General features: G+C 38.3%; 1 protein-coding gene across 1 annotated transcript in view; it reads left to right on the forward strand.

Moving 5' to 3' along the window:
- The window catches only part of TAF2 (TATA-box binding protein associated factor 2), a 64,867-nt gene that overhangs the window by 18,310 nt on the left and 25,121 nt on the right, over positions 1 to 21,436 (forward strand). The window contains exons 11-19 of the mRNA XM_072410690.1: positions 902 to 1,037; positions 8,608 to 8,762; positions 9,630 to 9,744; positions 11,045 to 11,154; positions 13,988 to 14,053; positions 15,234 to 15,486; positions 17,447 to 17,587; positions 19,429 to 19,539; positions 20,847 to 21,040. Of these exons, the coding sequence (XP_072266791.1) occupies positions 902 to 1,037; positions 8,608 to 8,762; positions 9,630 to 9,744; positions 11,045 to 11,154; positions 13,988 to 14,053; positions 15,234 to 15,486; positions 17,447 to 17,587; positions 19,429 to 19,539; positions 20,847 to 21,040 (1,281 nt within the window). The remainder of the gene's footprint in view (positions 1 to 901; positions 1,038 to 8,607; positions 8,763 to 9,629; positions 9,745 to 11,044; positions 11,155 to 13,987; positions 14,054 to 15,233; positions 15,487 to 17,446; positions 17,588 to 19,428; positions 19,540 to 20,846; positions 21,041 to 21,436) is intronic.

The raw sequence follows: 21,436 nt of genomic DNA on the forward strand, positions 1-21,436 counted from the left end.
TGTCCAGAAAATCATCCTCCCATTTCTAACCCAGCACTCCATCCTCAGCCAGTGTTGAGGTCTGTTAAGCACACCTCCCATTCCAAAATGACTTTTGGGGTTCATTATTCAGACACATAGGTCCTCTCATTTAATATAGCTCAACAAGACTGGAGAAGATATACTATCATGGTTAACCCTGGGTGATCCCGCAAATCTGAAATGAATTTCTTAAAATCATTTGCTTTTGTTTGGCAAATGTTCTGAATTCTGGACCAGATACATTCCAAGTTTGCTGGCTTATCCAGGTTCACCCATGATTGTCTTGGAGAGCTTTGATAAATCAGACACATAAAACCTGATTTATAAAACTCTCCAAGTCTTGAGAAGATACACTTTCATTGATGAATGTACGTGATCAGCAAATCTGGAATTGGCTAACCAATAGCAAAGTAATTTGCTATTTGTTAGCCAATGTTTTCCATCCTGGACCAGATACATTCCAGATTTGCTGGATAACTCAGCTTCACTGATGAAAGTGTATCCTCTTTAGTCTTGGGGAGCTTTAATAAATCAGGACCATATAGTCTGCTGACTTAGGTTTTTATTCTTCATCTTTTAACTGTCTCTGGTAGCTGATATTGTATAGCTGATATTGATTGTATTCCCATTTAAATTCTGAAGCCTGCTACATATCATCTGCTGTACCACTCTTTTGAAAACATTGTCTGATAAAATAAATGAAGAACCTCTACATTTTCAACATAGAATGCTATCTCATATATCCTACATATACTATACATTTTTCCAGTTCAATATTCAGGATGTTTTGTAGTATATACACACAGTAAAAAATTGACATCTTTGGAATTTGATATTGGAAATAGTATTATATCTTTAGTTTTTTTTTTTATATTTGCAGTCCATCTTCCCATCTTCATTTTTCCATAAAACACCCTCATACCTTGTCCTGGGAGTATTTCAACATGTTTCAGTGTAAGGCTCACCTGGTCATCAGACTGATAGAAAACCGAATCAGTATGGAGTTTATGCTGCAGGTAAGTGCCCGGTTCTGAACTCACAGCTTATACAAAATCAATGCTTTCTGATTGTAATTGTCTTGCAAAATATATTTTATTTTTTTTTTTCTCATTCCAAGTTAAAAAAAAAAAACATGTCAAGATTAAAAAAATAATGGAAAAAAATGTTTCCAGAAGAAGGAAGTATACGTTTCATTCTATTGTTTGTTCTGCTTGCCTTGTTTAAAATGACACTAACATTATTATTTTGGTACAAATTGTTCCAAAGTTATTTACAAGGTAAATCAAAGTGTTTTTTTTATCTGAAAAACTAAAAGAAATTTTCATTCAGAAAACAAATAAACCAAAAAATTGTATAAACATCTTTGAGGCAAAGATATCTAAGGGGAAGGGGTAGGGATAAAAAAATATAGCAAAATATAGTAAATTAAGGGTGATTAGGAGTGATTATAGTAAATTGAGTGGCATGCAATGCCAAGCTTCAATATCAAAAGCCAGCAAGCTACTACCAAAACAGTAGTACATGCAGCTGTAATAGCACTTTACAATATATTTTTCTCGAAACTGAGTAATCAAATATTATATCCATTGCAATGTTTAAGTCACATATCCTTGCGAATAAGAGATGAACAGCAACATACAATATAACCATAAACCAGTAGAGGTAGATAACCCTTTGGTTTCCCTGAGAGTCCGTGTTGGTGTGTCTACCTTGAAAACATGGCTTGGTACATGGCAGTACATTTTTTAAAACAATCCATGCATCCCACGTCTCGGAAAATGTATCCACATTGTTCAAACTAATAGCCTTTGCCTCTTCCATCAAGTAAACTGAATGTACTTTGCTCAACCACAATTTCAATGAGGGAATCTCCTGTGTATTCTAAAACAATGGAATAACACTATGTGCTGCATTTACCAGGTGCAGTGTCAATTATTTTTTTTATATTTTTTCAAAGACATCTTGTGTAGTGAGGAACCAGTAATATTTTGGTTAAAATTTGTGACTTCCTTCCAAAAATCTCGTATCCCAGAGCATTCCCACCAGATATGTGACATCGTACCTATAACTGCCTTACAATGCCAGCATAGGTAAGATTTCTGGAGTGTGACTCAACGGATTTTATCTGGTGTTCAGTACCAATGTGTAAGTATTTTATATGCATTCTTCTGTAGCCTAGTACTAACAGAGCATTTGTGTGTTAAAAGACAAGCTCTCTTGTTATTTCTCTCTTGTTCAAATCTCGTCAGCCTCGTGGTTAATTTGGACTTGGAGTCCAAAGCATTAATGTAGTGTTTGATTTGTAAATATGCCCACCATGGAAACTCCTGACCTTCTCCCACTAGATCCTGCAGTTCTGACCTATCTACCAACTTTCTGTTTCGAAAAAAACATCCTAATTCTCGGATTTGAGTCCAATGTCCACCCCTTTAAAAAAAATTGTTGTCTAGACCAGACCTAAAATCAGAGTTTCCTACCAACGGAGTGAGAAAACCCTGGAGTACATTTTTCTTAGTCAGTAGTCTTCTTAAAATCGCTGGAGTGGCCCCGACAGTGGGATGGGATTTCATAGCTATCGGTAAAGAGTGAGATTCCAACCAGGGAGTAGTGCCTAATGCCCCCTCACTTACTGCGTTCTCTAGCTGCACCCAATCCTTGTAACTGGTGTGACAATTCCAGTCTAGAATTCTAGCTAAACCTATCGCTTGATAATATTGTAGTTTGGCCTTGGTAACAATAGAATAGCGGATCCTGGGTGAGTAAAGATTGTAATTTGTGAAAAAAGGACACTGGGACCTTGAGCAAAGTACTTTTTTGTATTAAAAGTGGAATGGACTGCAGAGGTGGAGACATAATCCTGCCCCTGTACAAAGCATTGGTCACACCACATCTGGAATATGCGTCCAGTTTTGGGTACCAGTTCACAAAAAAGACATGTTGAATTGGAGAGAGTGCCGAGAAAGGTAACTAAACTTAATAGAAGGAATGGAGGAGCTCAGCTATGAGGAGAGATTAGCTGAACCAAATCTATTCTCCCTTGAGAAGAGACATATAAGGGGAGATATGATCACCCTGTGTAAATATAAAAATGGTCCATATAGAGAACTCTCTTCCCAATTATTCTCTTTGAGATCGTTACAAAGGACAAGAGGGCACTCTTTGTATTTGGAGGAAAAGAAGTTTAATCTCCCGATAAAGAAGGTCTGTGAAAATCAGCTCCCTCAGAAAGTGGTTTCAGCAACTACTATAGATTGCTTTAAGAAAAAGCTGAATGATTTCTAGAAGCACAGAATATAACTGGGTATTAAAGCTTTAAACAAAAGACAACAAAGACTGTTGATCCAGGGAACATCTGATTGCCTCATGGATTCAGGAAGGAATTTTTTTCCCCTTTTGCAGCAAATTGTACCAGGTTTTGTTTGCCTTCCTCTGGATCAATTATGTGCATAGGGTTTAATATCTGGGATATGTTTATTTCCATAGTGGTTGAACTTGATGGACTCTTTTTTTTTTTTAATGAAGTGAATATACTGTATTGAAAACAGCAAGTTTAAAGAAGCACAAGGGGAAATAACTCTACGTACACACGTCAGATGATTCTCGTCCGATAACACTGGTCTACAAACATTTTCTTGCCAAAAAGATTAAAGTGATTTTAGATTGTTTGATGCACAGATTCCAAATATCGTATTGGTTTTGCTAGATTGGCTCTAGTTTTTGAAATAATGACCTCAAAAATAACCTCATAGAAAACTAATGAAACGTGAAAATTGAGCAAAAATAAACTAGATATGCCTACATTTACAAAATTGCATTTTTGAAATACTTAATGTCAATATATTCTATGTTCAGTATCTTTACCGAACTAATCACATACTAAGAAGTCATTGAAAAACTCCGTTTCTCTGATTTCCTTTCATGCTGCTGATCAGGACAATCACGTTGAAGGCTCCAGCAGTAGTCTGCCATCATGTGTCTATCCTATCTGCCCTGATACTTTTCTTCCATCACCTTTATATCTTGATGGAATCTTTCCCTTTTTTCCTCACTGAAATCGCCAAGGTTTTCTGGAAATTTTTGCAAATTGCTATGGAGTGTACCTTTATGCTCTCATAGTAGCACCCAAATTTTTTAAGTTTATAAGCAAGTTTTGTACCAGTTCTTCATAAATTTGTGCTTTATGGTTACCCAAGAAGTTCTTGACAACCATGACATAGTGAAGCTTCTGCCTGGCACAGTTATCAGTCATGTAACTTGTGAAATTTGAATCATTTATCAGTTTCCAAATCTGGGGTGCTTCAAAGGTTCCTGCTTTTAAATTTTCAGTACTCAATCCAGGGAAGAATCTACAAATGTATTTGAAGCAATCACCATCCTTGTTCAGAGCTCTATTCCGATTCCTGTATCACAAGAACTAGAGCCAATTCATTGAAACTGATGTCATTTTTGGATTCAGCAGACCAGAAATACAGTAACTATATAAAGAAAAACCTTGGCAAATGAAAAAAAAAATTTTGTTGTTGAGCTGTGTAATCAGGGCTGATTTTGGATGAGAATCTGGGGTGTGTACAACGCTCATGGCCCTTCGTTCTGACGACCGTCCCGGCAGATCCACAGACACCAGACAATCAAAATGAAAGCGAAGGGCAGAGAGTGCAGCGGGGTGCCGCTCCTCTCCATATAGCAGAACAGCGCTGTACGTAGAGCAATCGTTCATGCATCTTGCAGTCTTTTGGCATTGGAAAGGATAGTGAAAGATCCTTTCAAACGACAATTATTGAACGTGTGTACCCAGCCTTAGTACCATGTCAAGGAAGAGAGCACTTTTGTTTATACCTAATAAAGATCTGCTTAGCTTTAATGTCTGTGTTTTCAATAATTAGGTTTAAAGTAAAAAGATGATGGCATATTGCCTGGCCAAGATGTACACCTATTCAGTGACACAAAAGTATGCTTTTTGTGGCTTCCTGTTTTCTACCTAATCTCTCTCTTCTATTTACAATCCAAGCTTAGTTGTTGTTTTATGGGAACATGTCTTGGCCTGGACAGACCCTGTAGACTGATGGCTCACTCTCTAATTCCACATGGCTTGCACTTTTGTATTTCCTAACCTCCCCTGTTTGGGATTATGTGGTTAACAAAAGGATGTGTCATTGGCTGCCAGAGAGAGCACTTAAGGTGTTTGATGGATAGACAAGAAAATGAATGTTGTGGTAGACTCGGCTGTTATTAGAGCAGACCAAAGAATAAAACGCAGACACCAATAACAGGATGATTTAACAACTGCTGATGTACCTCACCCTCCTACCCAGACACAGGCAATACATCCAAAGTAAATGGAACATACTATTGACACTGGCCCTGGTGTGCATCTGGAAAGAAAACGGCCAGGTTGCACAACACCTAAAAAAAAAGAGAAAGATCTATGAATGAAGAACAATAAATGGTAAAGTATATTAAAAACCCTATAACAAAACCTAATTAATTTTATACGTCTTTAGATAGCTGCATTATTTTTTTTATTTCAGGATTTGCACGTAGTATTCCTGGTAATAGCACATTTTCTGTTCTAGGGTGACAACGCTCACTCAATGGTGCCTACGGGTCAGCAGAGGTGCCATAATCTTTCTCTGGCCACAAGATTTGCTGCTATTTTTGCACAGATTTATTCCAGTGTTGAAAACCTGGAAATGTAAAATGGTTATTTTCAGTGGTTGACTAAGGGATGGATTTTTCACTGTGGTGTTGGAGTACTAGCCTATGTTTTAATGCAGTCTATTTTTCCATGTTTCGGTTAGTGTCGTCTCTCCTCTAATTAGCCCAATATAAAGTATAACAATACTTCACACTTGAAAGTGGCATGCAGTGTTAGCCTGCTTATAAAGCTCCACTAGTCAAAAAAGGTAAGGCAGCTTTATTTAGTGTTAGGTGGGCTTTATTGCTGGGGCTGGGGTATGCCTTTTTAACATGAGCTGGTACAGAGCTTTTTCTTCTAAAGTAAAGCTGAAAAACTCTGTGTGAACCCATAGTCAGATTCTCAATACAGGTTTTATTTCTGTGCTCTGGTATTCATCTCAGGTGCAGACTCCCCACTAGGTTGGAACTTTGCCTTGTTGTCTATGTCACCATATGGTTAGTTGTCATGTCTGCCGTTGAAGTTCTTTCTAAGCCTAGGCTGAGCTCAATCTCACAATTTGCTACCTGACTTTTATTTGGCAAAAGTGTAAAAGAAAAAAGGTAGAAAGGATGGCTTTTTATGGCAACATATTTGATTTATGTGAAGTTAGGTAGCATTCTAAGCTATACAGGGCTCAACTGAGCTAATAGGCAGCATATAAGCCTGGGGTTGGCAAACCTTTTTGGACTACTAGGCCATTTCAGGAGGTCAAGAAGGCACACTAGGACAGAAGAAACAAGGTGTCCAAGGAAAGGTTTTTTCCAACCGTGAGTGCAAATGATCAGCCTCAGTCTTCCGCTCATCCGTGGTGTAGTCTCTGTACGTGTGCGTGTGCTTGGCATTGCAATGCCCCTTGAGATTTGACCACTTGAAAGTGCTGTTGGTGTTGTTGCACACTAAACACAGGGCTTTGTTGCTGCGTTGGACGAAGAATAATTTGTCAGTCCATTCAGGGTTAAAGACCCGACTTTCGAGGTTAACCTTCCGGAGACTGGTAGCTGCGCGTTGCTTCTGCTCTTTAGGCATAGTAATTGGGGTTACTGTGTGGGAACTCGATGATATTGCGGTAACTCGCGATAACGTGTCAATTCAATTAGGCCGGATACAACAATAAATAACTAGGGGAGCGTTAGGCCGGACTGGAATACTGGCTAGGCCTTCTGCTCTTTAGGCATAGTAATTGGGGTTACTGTGTGGGAACTCGATGATATTGCGGTAACTCGCGATAACGTGTCAATTCAATTAGGCCGGATACAACAATAAATAACTAGGGGAGCGTTAGGCCGGACTGGAATACTGGCTAGGCCGTATCTGGCCTAAAGGCAGGAGTTTGCCTACCTCTGATATAAGGAAAAATGGCATAATACACACTATATGGTTGTTACATAAGTAAAATCATCTCAAAGCATATCCAAAGCATAAGGTTGTCCCTGTCTCTCGATGCGTTTTGCCGTATGAAGTATAGAGTATTGTTTCAGCAATCAAAACACGTACAGGCACATATAGAGCTTATTGTGAAAAACTCAATACATACTAGTAGTTATGCATTATGAAGCAGATTAAACAGTTGGTGTATGTAAAACAACCCAACAATATATATTTGGCAAAGTCAATGAAGCAGCAAAAGCCATAACTTATGCTAACCATTCCCAAATAAGTTACTTCTTGCAGGTTGTTATGTTCAACATCAGCAAGCAATCAGGACTCTGCATGCTGAGTTTTTGGGATGGGGTTATGTGCTGGGCAGAGATTTCTGGACTGTGCATTGCTAAAGGGCCTGATTTATTAAAGTTCTCCAAGACTAAAGAAGATTGACTATCATGGGTGAACTAGCAAACCTAAAATGGATTTTTTCAAAACCATTTTAAATTTAAGCTTTAATAAGTCTTGCCCATTGTGTCCAACATATCTTGAGAAGTTGGCTCAGCAGAGGTAGTTTGAGCACCCTGGTTTCGGCAACACTTTTTGTGATTGATATGAAGAGACTCGGCAGTTGGAATTGTTGTCAGTTTCTAAAATCAGTCCTTACTCTGTGCTGCAACAATCTGCCCCCTTACCTGTGCAAATCGTATCTGCCACATTTATGTCATGGATGGCATATGGATATGTAATTTGTCCTTCCAATGTGTCAGTATGGTACCAGCTGTGTGCAGTATTGATGCACACAATTTTTACTTTCTCTGTCATTAATACTACTGATTGCCTTTCTTTTTACATGTTTATGGTTGTATTTCTGTCTCTGCAGACATATTTCTGGTGTTTGGTACTATACTGATTGCGTCTCTTGTAGTGATTGTATTTCTGCAGACTTGTTTCTGGTTGTGTTACTATGAATTGTCTCTGCAGTCTCATATCTGAATAGGACTGTGTACACTTTGTTATTCAAATCACAAATTCTGTGATTATGATGTGAGCTTTCTAGTATTACAATTTCGTCATGGTAAATTAGTTTTGGTTCTCTTTGATGGTTTTGTTTGAAATTGGCAGCACAAAGCAGTTGGCATAGTGCAGGTAAAGGTCTAAATCCTGCCTTGTCTACTGGGCCTGGGAAGAAAATGGAGAAGACATGAACAAGAAGACTTCATTTGGCTTTTTTCTATTTGATGTTTGTAATGTAAACCAAGCAATGCAGCATTCTCTAGATTAAAGAACACTTCAAGAACACATTTAATTGTAGAAAAAGATGTATTTGTATACAACAAACATGCTGTATCAGAGATGTACTCCTTCTGAGCACAGATGTAAAAAATAAACAGTCTTTCATTTACCCCTGCTTTGTTTTGTCCTTTATAGTACCCTGCCACGCTCAGATGTGATAATATTTTTTTTTCTTTCCTTTGACGTTGCTGCCCAGTTCTGCATAGCATTTCATGGCTCCTAACTACTGCTGTCCTTGTTTCTCACTTAAGGTTTTCAACAAGCTTTTAAGCCTGGCCAGCACTGCTTCATCGCAGAAGTTCCAGTCCCACATGTGGAGTCAGATGTTGGTTTCCACATCTGGCTTTCTGAAATCCATTTCCAACGTGTCTGGAAAAGACATCCAGCCTCTTATAAAGCAGTGGGTGTATCCTTTTCATCCTTACTTATTATGACTGCTATTGTTGCCAGCCACATGTCAGCGATACAGTATGGACCAATGAAGAAACGAAGCCCAGGAAAGTAAATGCACCACCCTGTGAAAGTTTAGCCCAACTCTCTCCTGTGGGACCTTTCTTGTAATACTTGGGAGGTGGCACACAACCTTATTTTTTTTCAGCCAGAGATATGAAGAGAACCACCCACGATTTGGTTTATGTAAAATTCGACCCAAAGGGTTATAAGTGCTTGTGTTTTCAAAAATTTGATATATCCTTAATGCGCTTTCTTGAAATGTTAAAAGTGGAACTAAATGCTTTTTGTTGGAAAATTTCTACCAGGCAGGTTTTTTATTGCAGATGAGACATATCGAGCCTGATTTATTAAAGCTCTCCCAAAACCTGAGAAGAGAGAATACTATAGGAGAATGTTCGGCGTGGGTAATATGTTGGCGCTATATAAAGCCTGTTTATTAAGAATAATAAATATAGGAGAACTTAAGTGATCTAGGAAACCTGGAATCAAAGCTAAGAAATAAAAATCTGACCAAATATAACACACAAATTCAACCGCATGGTGGGTGAATTGTGAAGGTATTTAAAAAACAAAAATTCAATAAATGGTTTGGGAAAATATGTTTATTTCCCTAATTACACTAAAACGCACGCCTTCAATGGAGTTTTATGGAGCAGATCAATGTGAAATTGTGGAGATGAGTTCTGAAAACCGGAGCAAAAATGTGGATGTTATTCATAGCAATCAATCGTAGTCAGAATTACAGTTTCAATAATCAGCCCTATTGTGCGATTTACATTCTATGTTATGTTTTCGTAGTGTCCTTAACTTGGCTTTTCAGAGACCAGAGCAGTGTTGTAAAGTTTTATGGAAGCTTTGCTTTTAACAGAAAACGAAATGTTTTGGAATTGGAAATCAAGCAAGATTTCACTTCCCCGGGAACCCAGAAATATGTGGTAAGTCCTTGATTTCTCACTGTGTTCTAGAATTCCATGAGCTGGCAGATTTCCTTTTCCACACAAAAGTTGGAGGTACTCCAAATAAAACTGCAACCCTTCTATTCAAAAAATATAATGTTTCTATTATCAAAAAACATCAGAATTCTTTTTTTTTTTTTAAACCATTGCTTTTCCTGCTCACCTTTAGCTTTATGTATGGAAGTGCTGGGACGTTCAGGCTAAAATCTCACTGTTCCATTGTCTTACAACACTTAATAAATGTGAGCATTGCTCTGTGGCTGCATTAGAGTTGCCATTAACTGCCTCAGATGACTGACACTCCTTAAGACAAATGAAACTTTACCTTTCATCATTGTGGCTTTGCTGAGAAAGCTAAACTTTACCCCTTATCTTATATTATTCCTAAACATGTCTTCATTGTGGTGAGTCAATTGAGCTAAGATTAATTCCTATTCATCTATATGAATATCCTTCCTATTAATCTAGGATATATACTTTTTTCTATCCTACAGGGAGAAAAAGGACATTTAAAGCACCACCGAAAATATCATTGTATTACCAGCATAACATTAAAAAATGTTTAAAACCAAGTTATTGCCTTCTGGACACAGTTCAGGGTATCTAAATGACAGTACATTCCAATTGGCATTAGATTGCACTGTGTAATCATCACTTGCCTGGTAACAGACCTGGTTTGATAAGCCCCATCTTTTCTTCTGCAATATGATGGCTTTGTATTGCGAGTAGTACCCGTTACCCAGCACCAGGTATTGCTGCCTCGGAGAGAGAGAATTAGAAGCAACAATTTCACTTAGGGAAAAGGTTACTTTAAATCTAAACTCCAGGCAGATATAAATACAGCTTTGTATTTATAAATACAAAATTAAATAACATTTTAAGAAAGGAAATCAGTGTAAGCACCTGAGTGAGGTTTGATATCAGCCACAGCAGAATCCATACTAGGAAAAGCAGCCAGCCAGTCACTCAAATTGAAAAACAGATTAGCACATCAGTGTTTTGCTTATCCTTTGGCAGTCACAGGCTGGGCCAGGGACAAGATATCAAGGTTTTGAATAAAGCGGACCTTGAAAAAAAAAGGGGAACCTATTTTTATTCCCCTTCCTCCATCTATAATAGCTGCATTACCTCTGATATATAAAATACCTTTCCTAATTATTTGTGCAAGGGGCTCAACCCCTGAAAGTTGTAATCTAGATGCAGAGAGGGTTATAAGCAGGGAAAAGACAATTCGGGCTTCCTTAATAATAGTTGCCTGTGTTTTTGTATTGTTTCACAGGGACCCCTTAAAGTAACCGTTCAAGAGTTGGATGGATCTTTTAACCACACTTTACAGATTGAAGAGAACAGCCTGAAACATGACATTCCCTGTCACTCGAAGAGCAGAAGGTAATCGGGGGAGGTCGACAGTTCAGTCAGGGCCTCCTGCCCCACGTCTGCCCTACTCTTTGTTTTCATTTCCTTTGTGTGTTTTAAATATATAATGATATACAGCACTGCAGGCCACGCTTGAAACACTATATTACGTCTTTCCTCAATGTTGATACAGTTTTAAGTGTCTTAATAGCACATGTGTTTTCACTTTGTTGCCCACTGGGGATCCTGTTTCTTAACACGTGTTTAATCTCGTATAAACACAAGGCAGCCTATACAACACATGAGCTGATCATAGCCCGCTGTCTTAACTTTAAACAAGGTGCAGAAGAATATCATTTGCAAATTTAGTTTTATCTTTGTGTAAAACAAACACTCCAATAAGAATTTAAGAGTACAAGAGGTGTGATATTATTTTATATTTTCATAAAACTTTTTTTAAAAAATAACAGAAATATGGATAGTAACAGTTTCGTTGTGAGGACCATCTAGAAAAGTTAGTATTTTCAAGTCTTCTTAAAGCTGGTCCAAACCAAAAATAAAATAATCACGCCTTTAATCCTGCAGATCCCTCGATTGTGCTGGACCTTACCTCAATCGGGTCCGGCGTCATCCTGGAATTCTTCGTCCTAGCGCTAAGGAAGTGCTGGGTGCCGCCATCTTTGGTCATCTTCTTCCTTCTTCTGGCTACGTCACCTGATCTCACACTGTGCAGGTGCGAGATCGGCTGACGTAGCCCACTGTAAAGGAGGGAAAAAAAGAGAGACTATCTCACTGTGCGTTTGTAAGATCAGCATCTCTTGCCCCTTAGAGATCAAGCATGCGCACAGGGAGCAGCCAATAGCCTCCCACGCATGCCGGGTGTCACACTTGGGGAGACAGGGCCACTGGGGGGCGCTACAGCTTGCACAGAAATGGTGTGAGCCCTAAGAAGGGCCAAGGCGAAGAGTCTAAGCGGCAACCAGGTCTTCTCCAGAGCCTCCAGTGTTGAGGATGTTGCACTGCAGGTTACTGCCAGGTTGCGGTCCTTGGGCACACCAGGGTGGGCAGGAAGGTTCACGGTACCAAACAACAAGGCGGAAGAAATGTCAAGAAGGCCAGGGATTAGTCGGGCAGCAACAGAGGTCAGAGGGATAAATAATTGTCTATTTCCTGATTGGCCAGCGGGATGAGCAAAACTGATAAAGCTTGGGAGCACAGGCACGCCCAGAGTCAGAACTGCCCACATGCGCAAGAAAGAGGTGCGTGCACTTTAGTGAGGAAGAGGTAAGTGTAACCCTGGGAGGCTCTGTGCACCCATTTAGTTTTGGTTGCCAGTTATCTACCCTTTTATAGAAAGTAGAAACTTTGAGTTCAGGTCTGCTTTAAAGGTTCTTTGTTGCTTTTGTATTTGGTTCATTAAAGAAACAAATGGCTCCCATACCTGGTAATTACTGCACCCTGTGTTCTTTTTAGTAGTGATGTTGAAGCTGTAAAATTTAGCAACTCAAGAAGTTAAAGCGACTCTGGAACTTTGTTCATTTGGAGTAAAATGACAAATTCTGTTGACTACTCCTCAAGCCATTTACAGTAGCTTTTGCCTTGTTCTCCCAGTGCTGAGTTTGTGTGAGTTCTCAAGTGCACCTGGCATGGGAAAGTCCTAAATGGACAAAGTGACACAAAGTGATACTTTAAAGCAAAACTTTAAATACTTTAAACTAAAAAAAAAAAAAAAAAATCACCAGGAGGTAGTGATATTTGACAGGAGATACATGCAGTGTCTCCTTTGTCAGAAAAATAACTTTGTTAAGGCTCTTTGCCACAAATACATTTTTGTTAAGGCTCTACACTGTATGTCACATGTGTTGAACTTTGGCTCTGTGTGCAGTGGTGCCATTCAATGGCTGAAGAGAATTGCAGTCTTCACAGAAGTCTGCCCTGGTGCCAGCCTAAAAGATGGCACCTTCCAAGGATCCAGGTGCTGGACCTGTCATCACTGGGTGGCTAGGGTGGCTGCACATGGGTAGGTATGTGCCATATTCGGCAAGTATGCTGTGCATACTTGTTGATTAAGGCAGAAACTCCACACACACAAGAAGTTACGCTTTAATTAAAGTTGTACGCTACAGGTACGCTCCTTAGTGTAGCCCACAGAACTATTTGATCCTACCTGGCACAATCCACAGCTGGTCTATGTACTTATTGCTCCAGGGGAGCAAGTCCTTGTCCTTTCCTTTGTATGGATGGCTGGGTCACTCAATGAATATGGAATAGTGTGGGCAGTTTTACTGGCTGGACCCTTTTTTAAAGCAAAAATTGTTCAGCACCAGACAGGTAAACTCAGTAAACATTTCTGTAGCAGAGCTGAAGGTAAGTATTTACTTCTGTGGGTTACACAGAGGAAGAGGGGTTACCGTTCTTCTAAATTCTGTGTGAAGTTGTCCTTTAGTATAGTTATAGTCATAAAAGCCTGCTTGCCTAATCTTGCTTGTTACTATTGGGTTAGTCAATACTTTAATGTCTGTACTTCATATACTACTCCAGCAAACTCCCTCTTTAAGCATTTTCAGGGAAAACCTTTAGACATTACCTCGTAGGTAGTTGCCCCTCCACTGGTACAATATGACCAACCAAAGGTGCACATGTGTTAAAAGTTATCTTTTGCTGGATAATTTGTGTAAACACTGTTGTCTGTTGTAGAAGTGTGTAGGTACTGTTTACCTGGGTGAATCTGTTTAAGACTCTTACTTCTACAATTGCTTTGACCTCCCAGCCCTTTTGTGTATTCTGATTCATTTTCACTTCTTTCTATGTTACAATACCTAAATTATAGACATATTCAAGAGTTTTGTGTCTGTTTCTCCATCAGAAATAAGAAGAAAAAAATTCCACTGATGAATGGAGAAGAAGTTGACATGGACCTTTCAGCCATGGAGTAAGTGGATTTTGTTGTTTTGCCTAACTAAATAAGTTGTATAACGTGTAAGGGATGTAAGTTCTTATCAGGTTTTCATATTGACACTTGCATACTGAGAGAATCATGGGTGTCCTTGCTCATTTGAGAAGATTTAGATATCATGCTGTTAGAGAACTAAAGCACATGCAAACTCTTGTATTACTCCAAACTAAGTTTGGAAACTCCACAACTCCGAAGGGGCTACACCTGTTAAACATTAGCTGTTTCAAGGTTATATTGCTGTAATAACTACATGACACTGAGTAATGTTCACTTGACCACACATGTTGGACCCCTGCTAAGCACAAGGACCATGAATGTGTTGGTCACTTGTTTACATAGGTCACCTTATTACTTGATGTTGGTCTGCTTTCCTATCACAGCTTGCCTGATAATGGAATCATGTTATTAATCTTTCATTTTATAGGTGTATATAACACCACTGAGTTATGCAACACTTTACAGTCCATAAACTATTTGACCTAACCCCTGTAATGTGCAGTCTGATATCCCTGCTGGGATATGTACTTAACTGCTGTGTGCTTCTGTTCAAAGAACTGGCGATAATCCTTCTTTGATGCTTGTGATTTGCATACTCAAAGTTTATTCATAAGCAGATACCACTGGAAACTTATAGAAAATGTATACCCTGTAATGCCTATACACTTGGCTTTATTTGCAAATGTTCTTTGTTGCATTTACACTTTGTCTGTTACTAGCAACGAGGGACCAAATCCTAGCTGCAGCAATTCAACCAAAAAAAAACCCACCATCACTTGACAGATGACACACGTGGTTGTCACAGATGGGGGAAGTGGTGAAATTTCCACAGTGAAGACCCAGCTTTGAAAACCGGACCGTTTTTGTAATCCGTTTCAGCTCATGTAGTGCCCAGTGAACCTTTGGTCCTTCATGCACCAGCACAGATTGCAGTGTCCTAATTTAATACTGTGTGAAAAAGCATCAGACACTTTTGACACCACAGATAAAATTAAAGCTAAATGCTCAAGGTCAGATATAGAAAATGAATGCAATGTTAAACATATGCAAAAAAACAAGCATGATGAGAAATTGCTGTAGCCTAAAGCTAGGCATATTAAACATTGGCTGATGTATCCTCAGTGGTTGTTATTTATTTTATTTCCATTTCTTGTTGCAGTGCTGACTCCCCACTGCTGTGGATCAGGATTGACCCCGACATGTCAGTGTTGAGGAAAGTAGAGTTTGAACAGGCTGATTTTATGTGGCAATATCAGTTACGTTATGAGAGAGATGTGGTTGCTCAGGAAGAAGCCATCCTAGCTTTGGAGAACTTTCCTACACCTGCCTCTCGTCTTGCACTGACGGATATTCTTGAACAGGAACAATGCTTCTACCGAGTCAGAATGATGGCGTGCTTTTGTCTGGCTAAGGTAAGATCTCTAGTCTGACCTTTGCAGACATAATAAAGATCCACTAGTTAAACCTGTCCTCTATTATCTTGTTTAATCTGAGAATTTTCAGAAGAGGCTGTAGCAGTTTAAATGACTTCATGTTTGCCTCCAAATGTTATCACATTGTCATTTTCCTTGCTTGACAGTGACTTTTTTTTGTGATAGAGTGATGTATGCAGTAATGTTTTCATGAACATGCATCATACTAAGTATTTATCATTAAAAGGCGTGGTATAAAAGAGCTGGCTTTTACAGCACAGGTCCCTATGTCAGGCATGGTATAGAAGAGTTGGTCTGTATGTCAGGCATATCATATGAAAAGCTGGATTATACAGCACAGGTCTGTATGTCAGGCATGTTATAGAAGAGCTGGCTTATACAGCACAGGTCTGTATGGCAAGCATAGTATATGAAAGCTGGCTTTCACAGCACAAGTCTGTATGACAGGCATAGTATATGAAATCTGGATTATACAGCACAGGTCTCTATGTCAGGCATGGTATAGAAGAGTTGGCTTATACAGCACAGGTCTCTATGTCAGACATGATATGAATATGTTTTATATTACAGGCCTCTCTCATGCCTTAAAGATCCATTTTATACAGCTTGGGCCTCTCAATCTTGCTATGGAAGCCCTGTCTAATACTACACTGGTCTTTCTGTTGAACAGAGTATGGTGTAGCTCTGTTTTACAGCACAGGCCCCACTGTCAGACAGGTTATGGAGAATTAGTGCAATAACGTGCATCGTGATACCAGGCTTGAGTGAATTTTGCACCACCACTAATTATATTAGAAATTTGTAGTGTTGGGTCATGATCATGTTTTATATTGACCTCCCGTTATGCCCTGAAAATTAGTAATAAAACTAATTGGGAAAAGGGAGTTTTGACAGAAGCTATTCAGGCTCTGCTGCATGCACACCTGCTAACTAGAATAGATGCAAAGAAGCCGAGTGAAGTTTTTTAGAGACTTTTTAGGCATATGTTTCTTATTGCATACAAAATAACAATTTTTAACAGTAACAACAATTTTTATTTCAACAATTCCATAATAAAATGACAATTCTATTTAAAAACAATCACTCTTCGGAAGCTGAACACAGTTCTCAGCAGAAATATTTGTTGACGCGTTTCACAGACCTTTTATTTGCTTCCTCAGGAAACAACCATGAGACCTAAAAATTTTTGTCAATAAATTCCCATCTAATCATCATTTTTCATAGAGAGTATACATTTCACAGATAGATACCAAGCAACAAAAAACAAATTTCACTTACAAAGTCAACTTTCTGTTTAAGTGTAGCCAGTTTAAAATTTCCTTCTACTTTAACACACCATTGAAGCTCTAACAGAGAAATAAGCATGGAAAGAGGCAGACTTGACACAAAACCAGCGCAGAATGTCAGCAAACAATCTATGGACAAAAGATGTTCCTTGAGAAATGTTGTTCCTTTAATTGAAATATTGTTTCTTTTAAAAATTGGTATGTAAGAAATATGCCTAAAAAGTCTCTTAGAAACTTTTCTTTCTGCTTCTTTGGATCTATATATTGGGATGGGGCATAATAATCAACTAAGTTGGTGAAGTAACAATTTAATATTATTAATAAATGGAAGTGATGACCTTGTTATTGTACTGCTACTGCTTGATAGCCCAGTCAGCAAGCTGAAGCCAACTTTTGACCAAGTTGTGATGCTGGCACAAGAATTTCTGGATCACAAAACTGACTGCCCAAAATTACAAATCCTTTGGCAGGCAAATCACTTCCTATCTTTGTATATTATCATATCTGTATATTTGCTTTTCCTGATGATTTGATGTTCTGTCTTTGCTATTAAATATATAGTTTGTTTAAAAAAAATACACCCCCCCTACTGTTGTATAGTACTGGCCTTTAAATTTAATCTATTAATGTCTTGGCTGTACGATTTAATTTAGATTGCAAATTCAATGGTGAGCACATGGACTGGACCTCCGGCAATGAAGTCATTATTTACCCGCATGTTTTGCTGCAAGAGCTGCCCAAACATTGTGAAAACAAACAACTTCATGAATTTCCAAAGTTACTTCCTACAGAAGGTATATACAAAGGATTTTTTTATTTGAAGTATAACAAAGTTGACCTTTTGAGTTTGTTTTTCATGTCTTTTTTTGTGTTTGGTATTTATTCTCCAGCATAAAAAAAACTGCTCTATTTTACATTTTTGTAAAGAATATTTGTATCCATACTGGGGAAGAAAGACCCTTCTTGTTGTCCTAGTGACCCTTGTAGTTATGACAAAATGGGCCTGATTTTAATTAACCCTCCTAGCGGTAATCCCGAGTCACACTCGGGGTCGCTAAAAACATAAAAGAAAACACTTACCTTTTTCCGTTGGCGTCCCCCGGCGTCCTGCTGATCCCTGCAGTTCCTCGAGACACGTCATCTTTCTTTGATCAGCCGGCGTCCAATACAATGAAATCTTTATATATATATTTATTTATTATTAAATTTATTAAATATTGGACATATTTCGGTGAGTTATGCCTAAGAATTATAGGCCTACAATGTACAATAAATAAAATGTAAATGTAAATACGTAAAATAAATACGGACAGAATTAGAACGCTAGGGGGGTTAAAGCTCAGCAAGAGTGGAGAGGATAGACGATCATGAGAAAACATGTGTGATCCAGCAAACCTGGAATGCATGGAAAATCATTTGCTATTATTTGGCAAATGTTTTCCAATCTCGACCAAATCTATTTCAGGTTTCCTGGATCCCATATGATATTTTTTATATCTTGTCCAGTAGTGGAAAGCTTTATTTAAATCAGACCCATTTTCTCCAGTCTTGAAGAGCCTTTAATATATCAGGCCCAATGTCGGAATTCTACATTTCAAAGTGGTCATGTGAACAAGAGGTGAGGGGAAATCTTCTATTGTGGACACATGTTCTGGTGACAACTGTATAAGGGGAATTTCCTGAACTTTGTCATTTTCTCTCAACTACTATTGCACCCTCAGGACAGGAAGTGAATGAAAATCTTCCAAGAGCCAGACACACCTTCCCTAATCCAAAACTAGAAAAAAAAAAGTTTGGGCTACATGTATAGGTCCACAAGTTGCCTGCTTTAACAATTAGAAAAGCCTTGTCCCTTCTCCTTAATAGGCTTGTTTTACTTAAGCCTACATTCTGCTAAGTATCATTCTCTTCCTTAAAGGTAGTGCTTTTTCTGAGGCAGTTTTGTATAATAATAGAACTGCAGATAGCATATCCTAGCCATACAGGTAAAAAAAAAAAAAAATGAAACTAAATCACAGATTTTCTTTAAATTTTTTTGTAAATACAGAGATTTCCTCATTTGCTTATTTTTGGAACTTTAAATGTACTGTTAAGAGTTTTGTTAAAACTCTCAAGTGCAAAAATTACCTGCTGAATTCGCAAGACATGTTGTGAACTGCTAACTTCCTGTACCCTTTACCTTTCCATAAGGAGAGGATATGGAGGCGAGAAGAGGTAGTAAAAGTGATTAGTAGGGAGGAAATGGGGATAGGTCTGCGTTCTTTGTAATTCATCAAAATGAAGTAGGGTGGGCTAACCTTAGAAGGGCCGTGATATTATGTTAAAGAAAGGTAGCAACACACACACGTATATTTTTGGCACATCAGAAAAAAAAAAAAACGTGAAAAAGAGAATGAATTCTAGATAGTGCTAAATTGTATTTTTTAATCCTTCAGTGTTGACTGAATGCATTATATAATCAATGTTTTTTTTTTAAATGGGAATGCAGCAAACATTTTTTTAGCATGGTGTTCAGAGGTTTTTTATTTTAATACAAGAGTCTATTAAATTAAATTGCAAGTTCTGTTTTAAGTAATGTAGACATATGTATGAATGCAAAACACTGACCTTTCCAACTGCTTTGCTTCCCTTACAGACTATGCCAGATGCTATGGCTTTGCTCAGAGATATTCATAACTTATGCCCTAAAGAAGTTCTTTCCTTCATCCTTGATCTTATTAAATACAATGACAACAGAAAAAACAAGGTAAGACTTAACAAGATAGCCATGAACAGAGTTATCTACTGAACCCCTGGATAGACACAACCTTCCATGTGTATGGATTGCTCCATGGCAATAAGACATAACATAGGACCTCCTGGTGGGTACAATGGGGCAATCACAGGTTACAATAAAACTAACCTTTATTCTTTCCAAAATAAAGAATTTAATTTACTTTGCATTAATAAATGTGTAAAATGAATGCACGGCTTTGGAACAGATCCTGCTTCTATTGTGCAGATAGGAAGGTCACCCATTATATTTTCTCTTGGAGTTATTACGGATGGACCACACAATGGCATTGTTGTAGTTTTGGCTAAAAAATGTTTTTGCAAGACAATAATACTGCCTTGTTCTAAATATATATAAATGCATTTCTTACCAAATAAGCAAACCCACGGCTGAAATATAAAAATTGCTCTGATCTATAATGGCGTCAATAGGAGAGCTGATCTGGTTTTTATGTATAAAGAAATTCATTTATGCTAAACCCTACAGCCATCTTCTTGTATCTGATCTGCTTCCCACTGTTTAGCTCATCTTCACTGGAAAATCATTTGACTCATTTGTTTACACAATGTTTAGCCAGCAAATTATTCTAATTAGTTTAGTATGGGTACATTTTATTTTCACTGTGTCCAAAAATCATTTTAATACATGTTCATTTCGAATTGTTATGTACTCATTGATGTAAAATGGTGCATAGTATTTAATTTGTCTAGGCTTTAAGTAAATCTCCTCAAACAAAACAATAATTGCCTGTTTCGTTATAATCAGTGTTAGGATCTTCGTACTGGATTAAAAAGAAATAAAACTGTAGCTCCAGAGGGAAGGGAGTTGCTGAGAGAATGTCCTGAAAGGTTTATATTCCTTGGAAGTGAGCATTTAGAATTAATTTCTCAACCGTACCTACAATTATATGGTACATAGGCTGTGGTTACTGAAATATTTAGATATTAACAAAATGCAAACAGGCTTTAAACTAAGCCCCTACTTGCCTCTGTAGGTGCAGAGACTGCAGAATTTATTTCTCAGATTTTACAAATAGACGCAATGAACTTCCATTAGGAGCTAAAGAGAGTGCCTGTGCATACCCCAGCTCTCCCCAATTTATCCATATTGGGACCTTTAGGTCAGTGGTCGCCAACCAGCGTCTTTCCCTGCCTATACTCTCTTTTTAGACTCGGTGTTAACAGTCATCCCAAGGTGTCTACAGATTTTATTTGTTTCATGCAGGTGCAGGTGAATTCTAATTTCAAATCTATGTTCTTTTCATCACCCACTTTCTTCAGTTTTCAGATAATTACTACAGGGCGGAACTCATCGATGCCCTAGCTAATGCAGTGACCCCAGCAGTGAGTGTTAACAATGAATCGAGGACCCTGGATAATCTGAATGCTGATGTCCGCCTTATCCTGGAAGAGATCACCCGCTTTCTGAATATGGAGAAGCTTCTTCCCAGTTACAGGCACACAATAACGGTCAGGTAGGTGTATATGTTGGGATTAGGTATCAAGATTTTTGTGTGTATATTGGTTTTGAATTTTTGACAGGGGATTCTAAAATATTTACAAAATGAAAAAAAAAACAGCAGGCCTATCTGCTAGCTGTACAATAAGACACTGGGCCTGATTTATTAAAGCTCTCTGAGCCTGGAGAGGATACACTTTCATAAGTAAATCTGGCCAACAAATCTGGAATGAATTTCTTAAAATAATTTGCTATTTGCAAATGTTTTTAATCCTGGACCAGATCTATTCCCGGTTTGCTGGATCACTCCGCTTCACTGATGAAAGTGTATTCTCCCCAGCCTTGGAAAGCTTTAATAAATCAGGCTCACTGTGTTTATAATTGCATGCAGTGGATTCAAAATCCTAAGTGC

This window comes from Pyxicephalus adspersus, chromosome 5 (assembly GCF_032062135.1).
Source record: "Pyxicephalus adspersus chromosome 5, UCB_Pads_2.0, whole genome shotgun sequence".
In the NCBI taxonomy this organism is placed as follows: domain Eukaryota; kingdom Metazoa; phylum Chordata; class Amphibia; order Anura; family Pyxicephalidae; genus Pyxicephalus; species Pyxicephalus adspersus.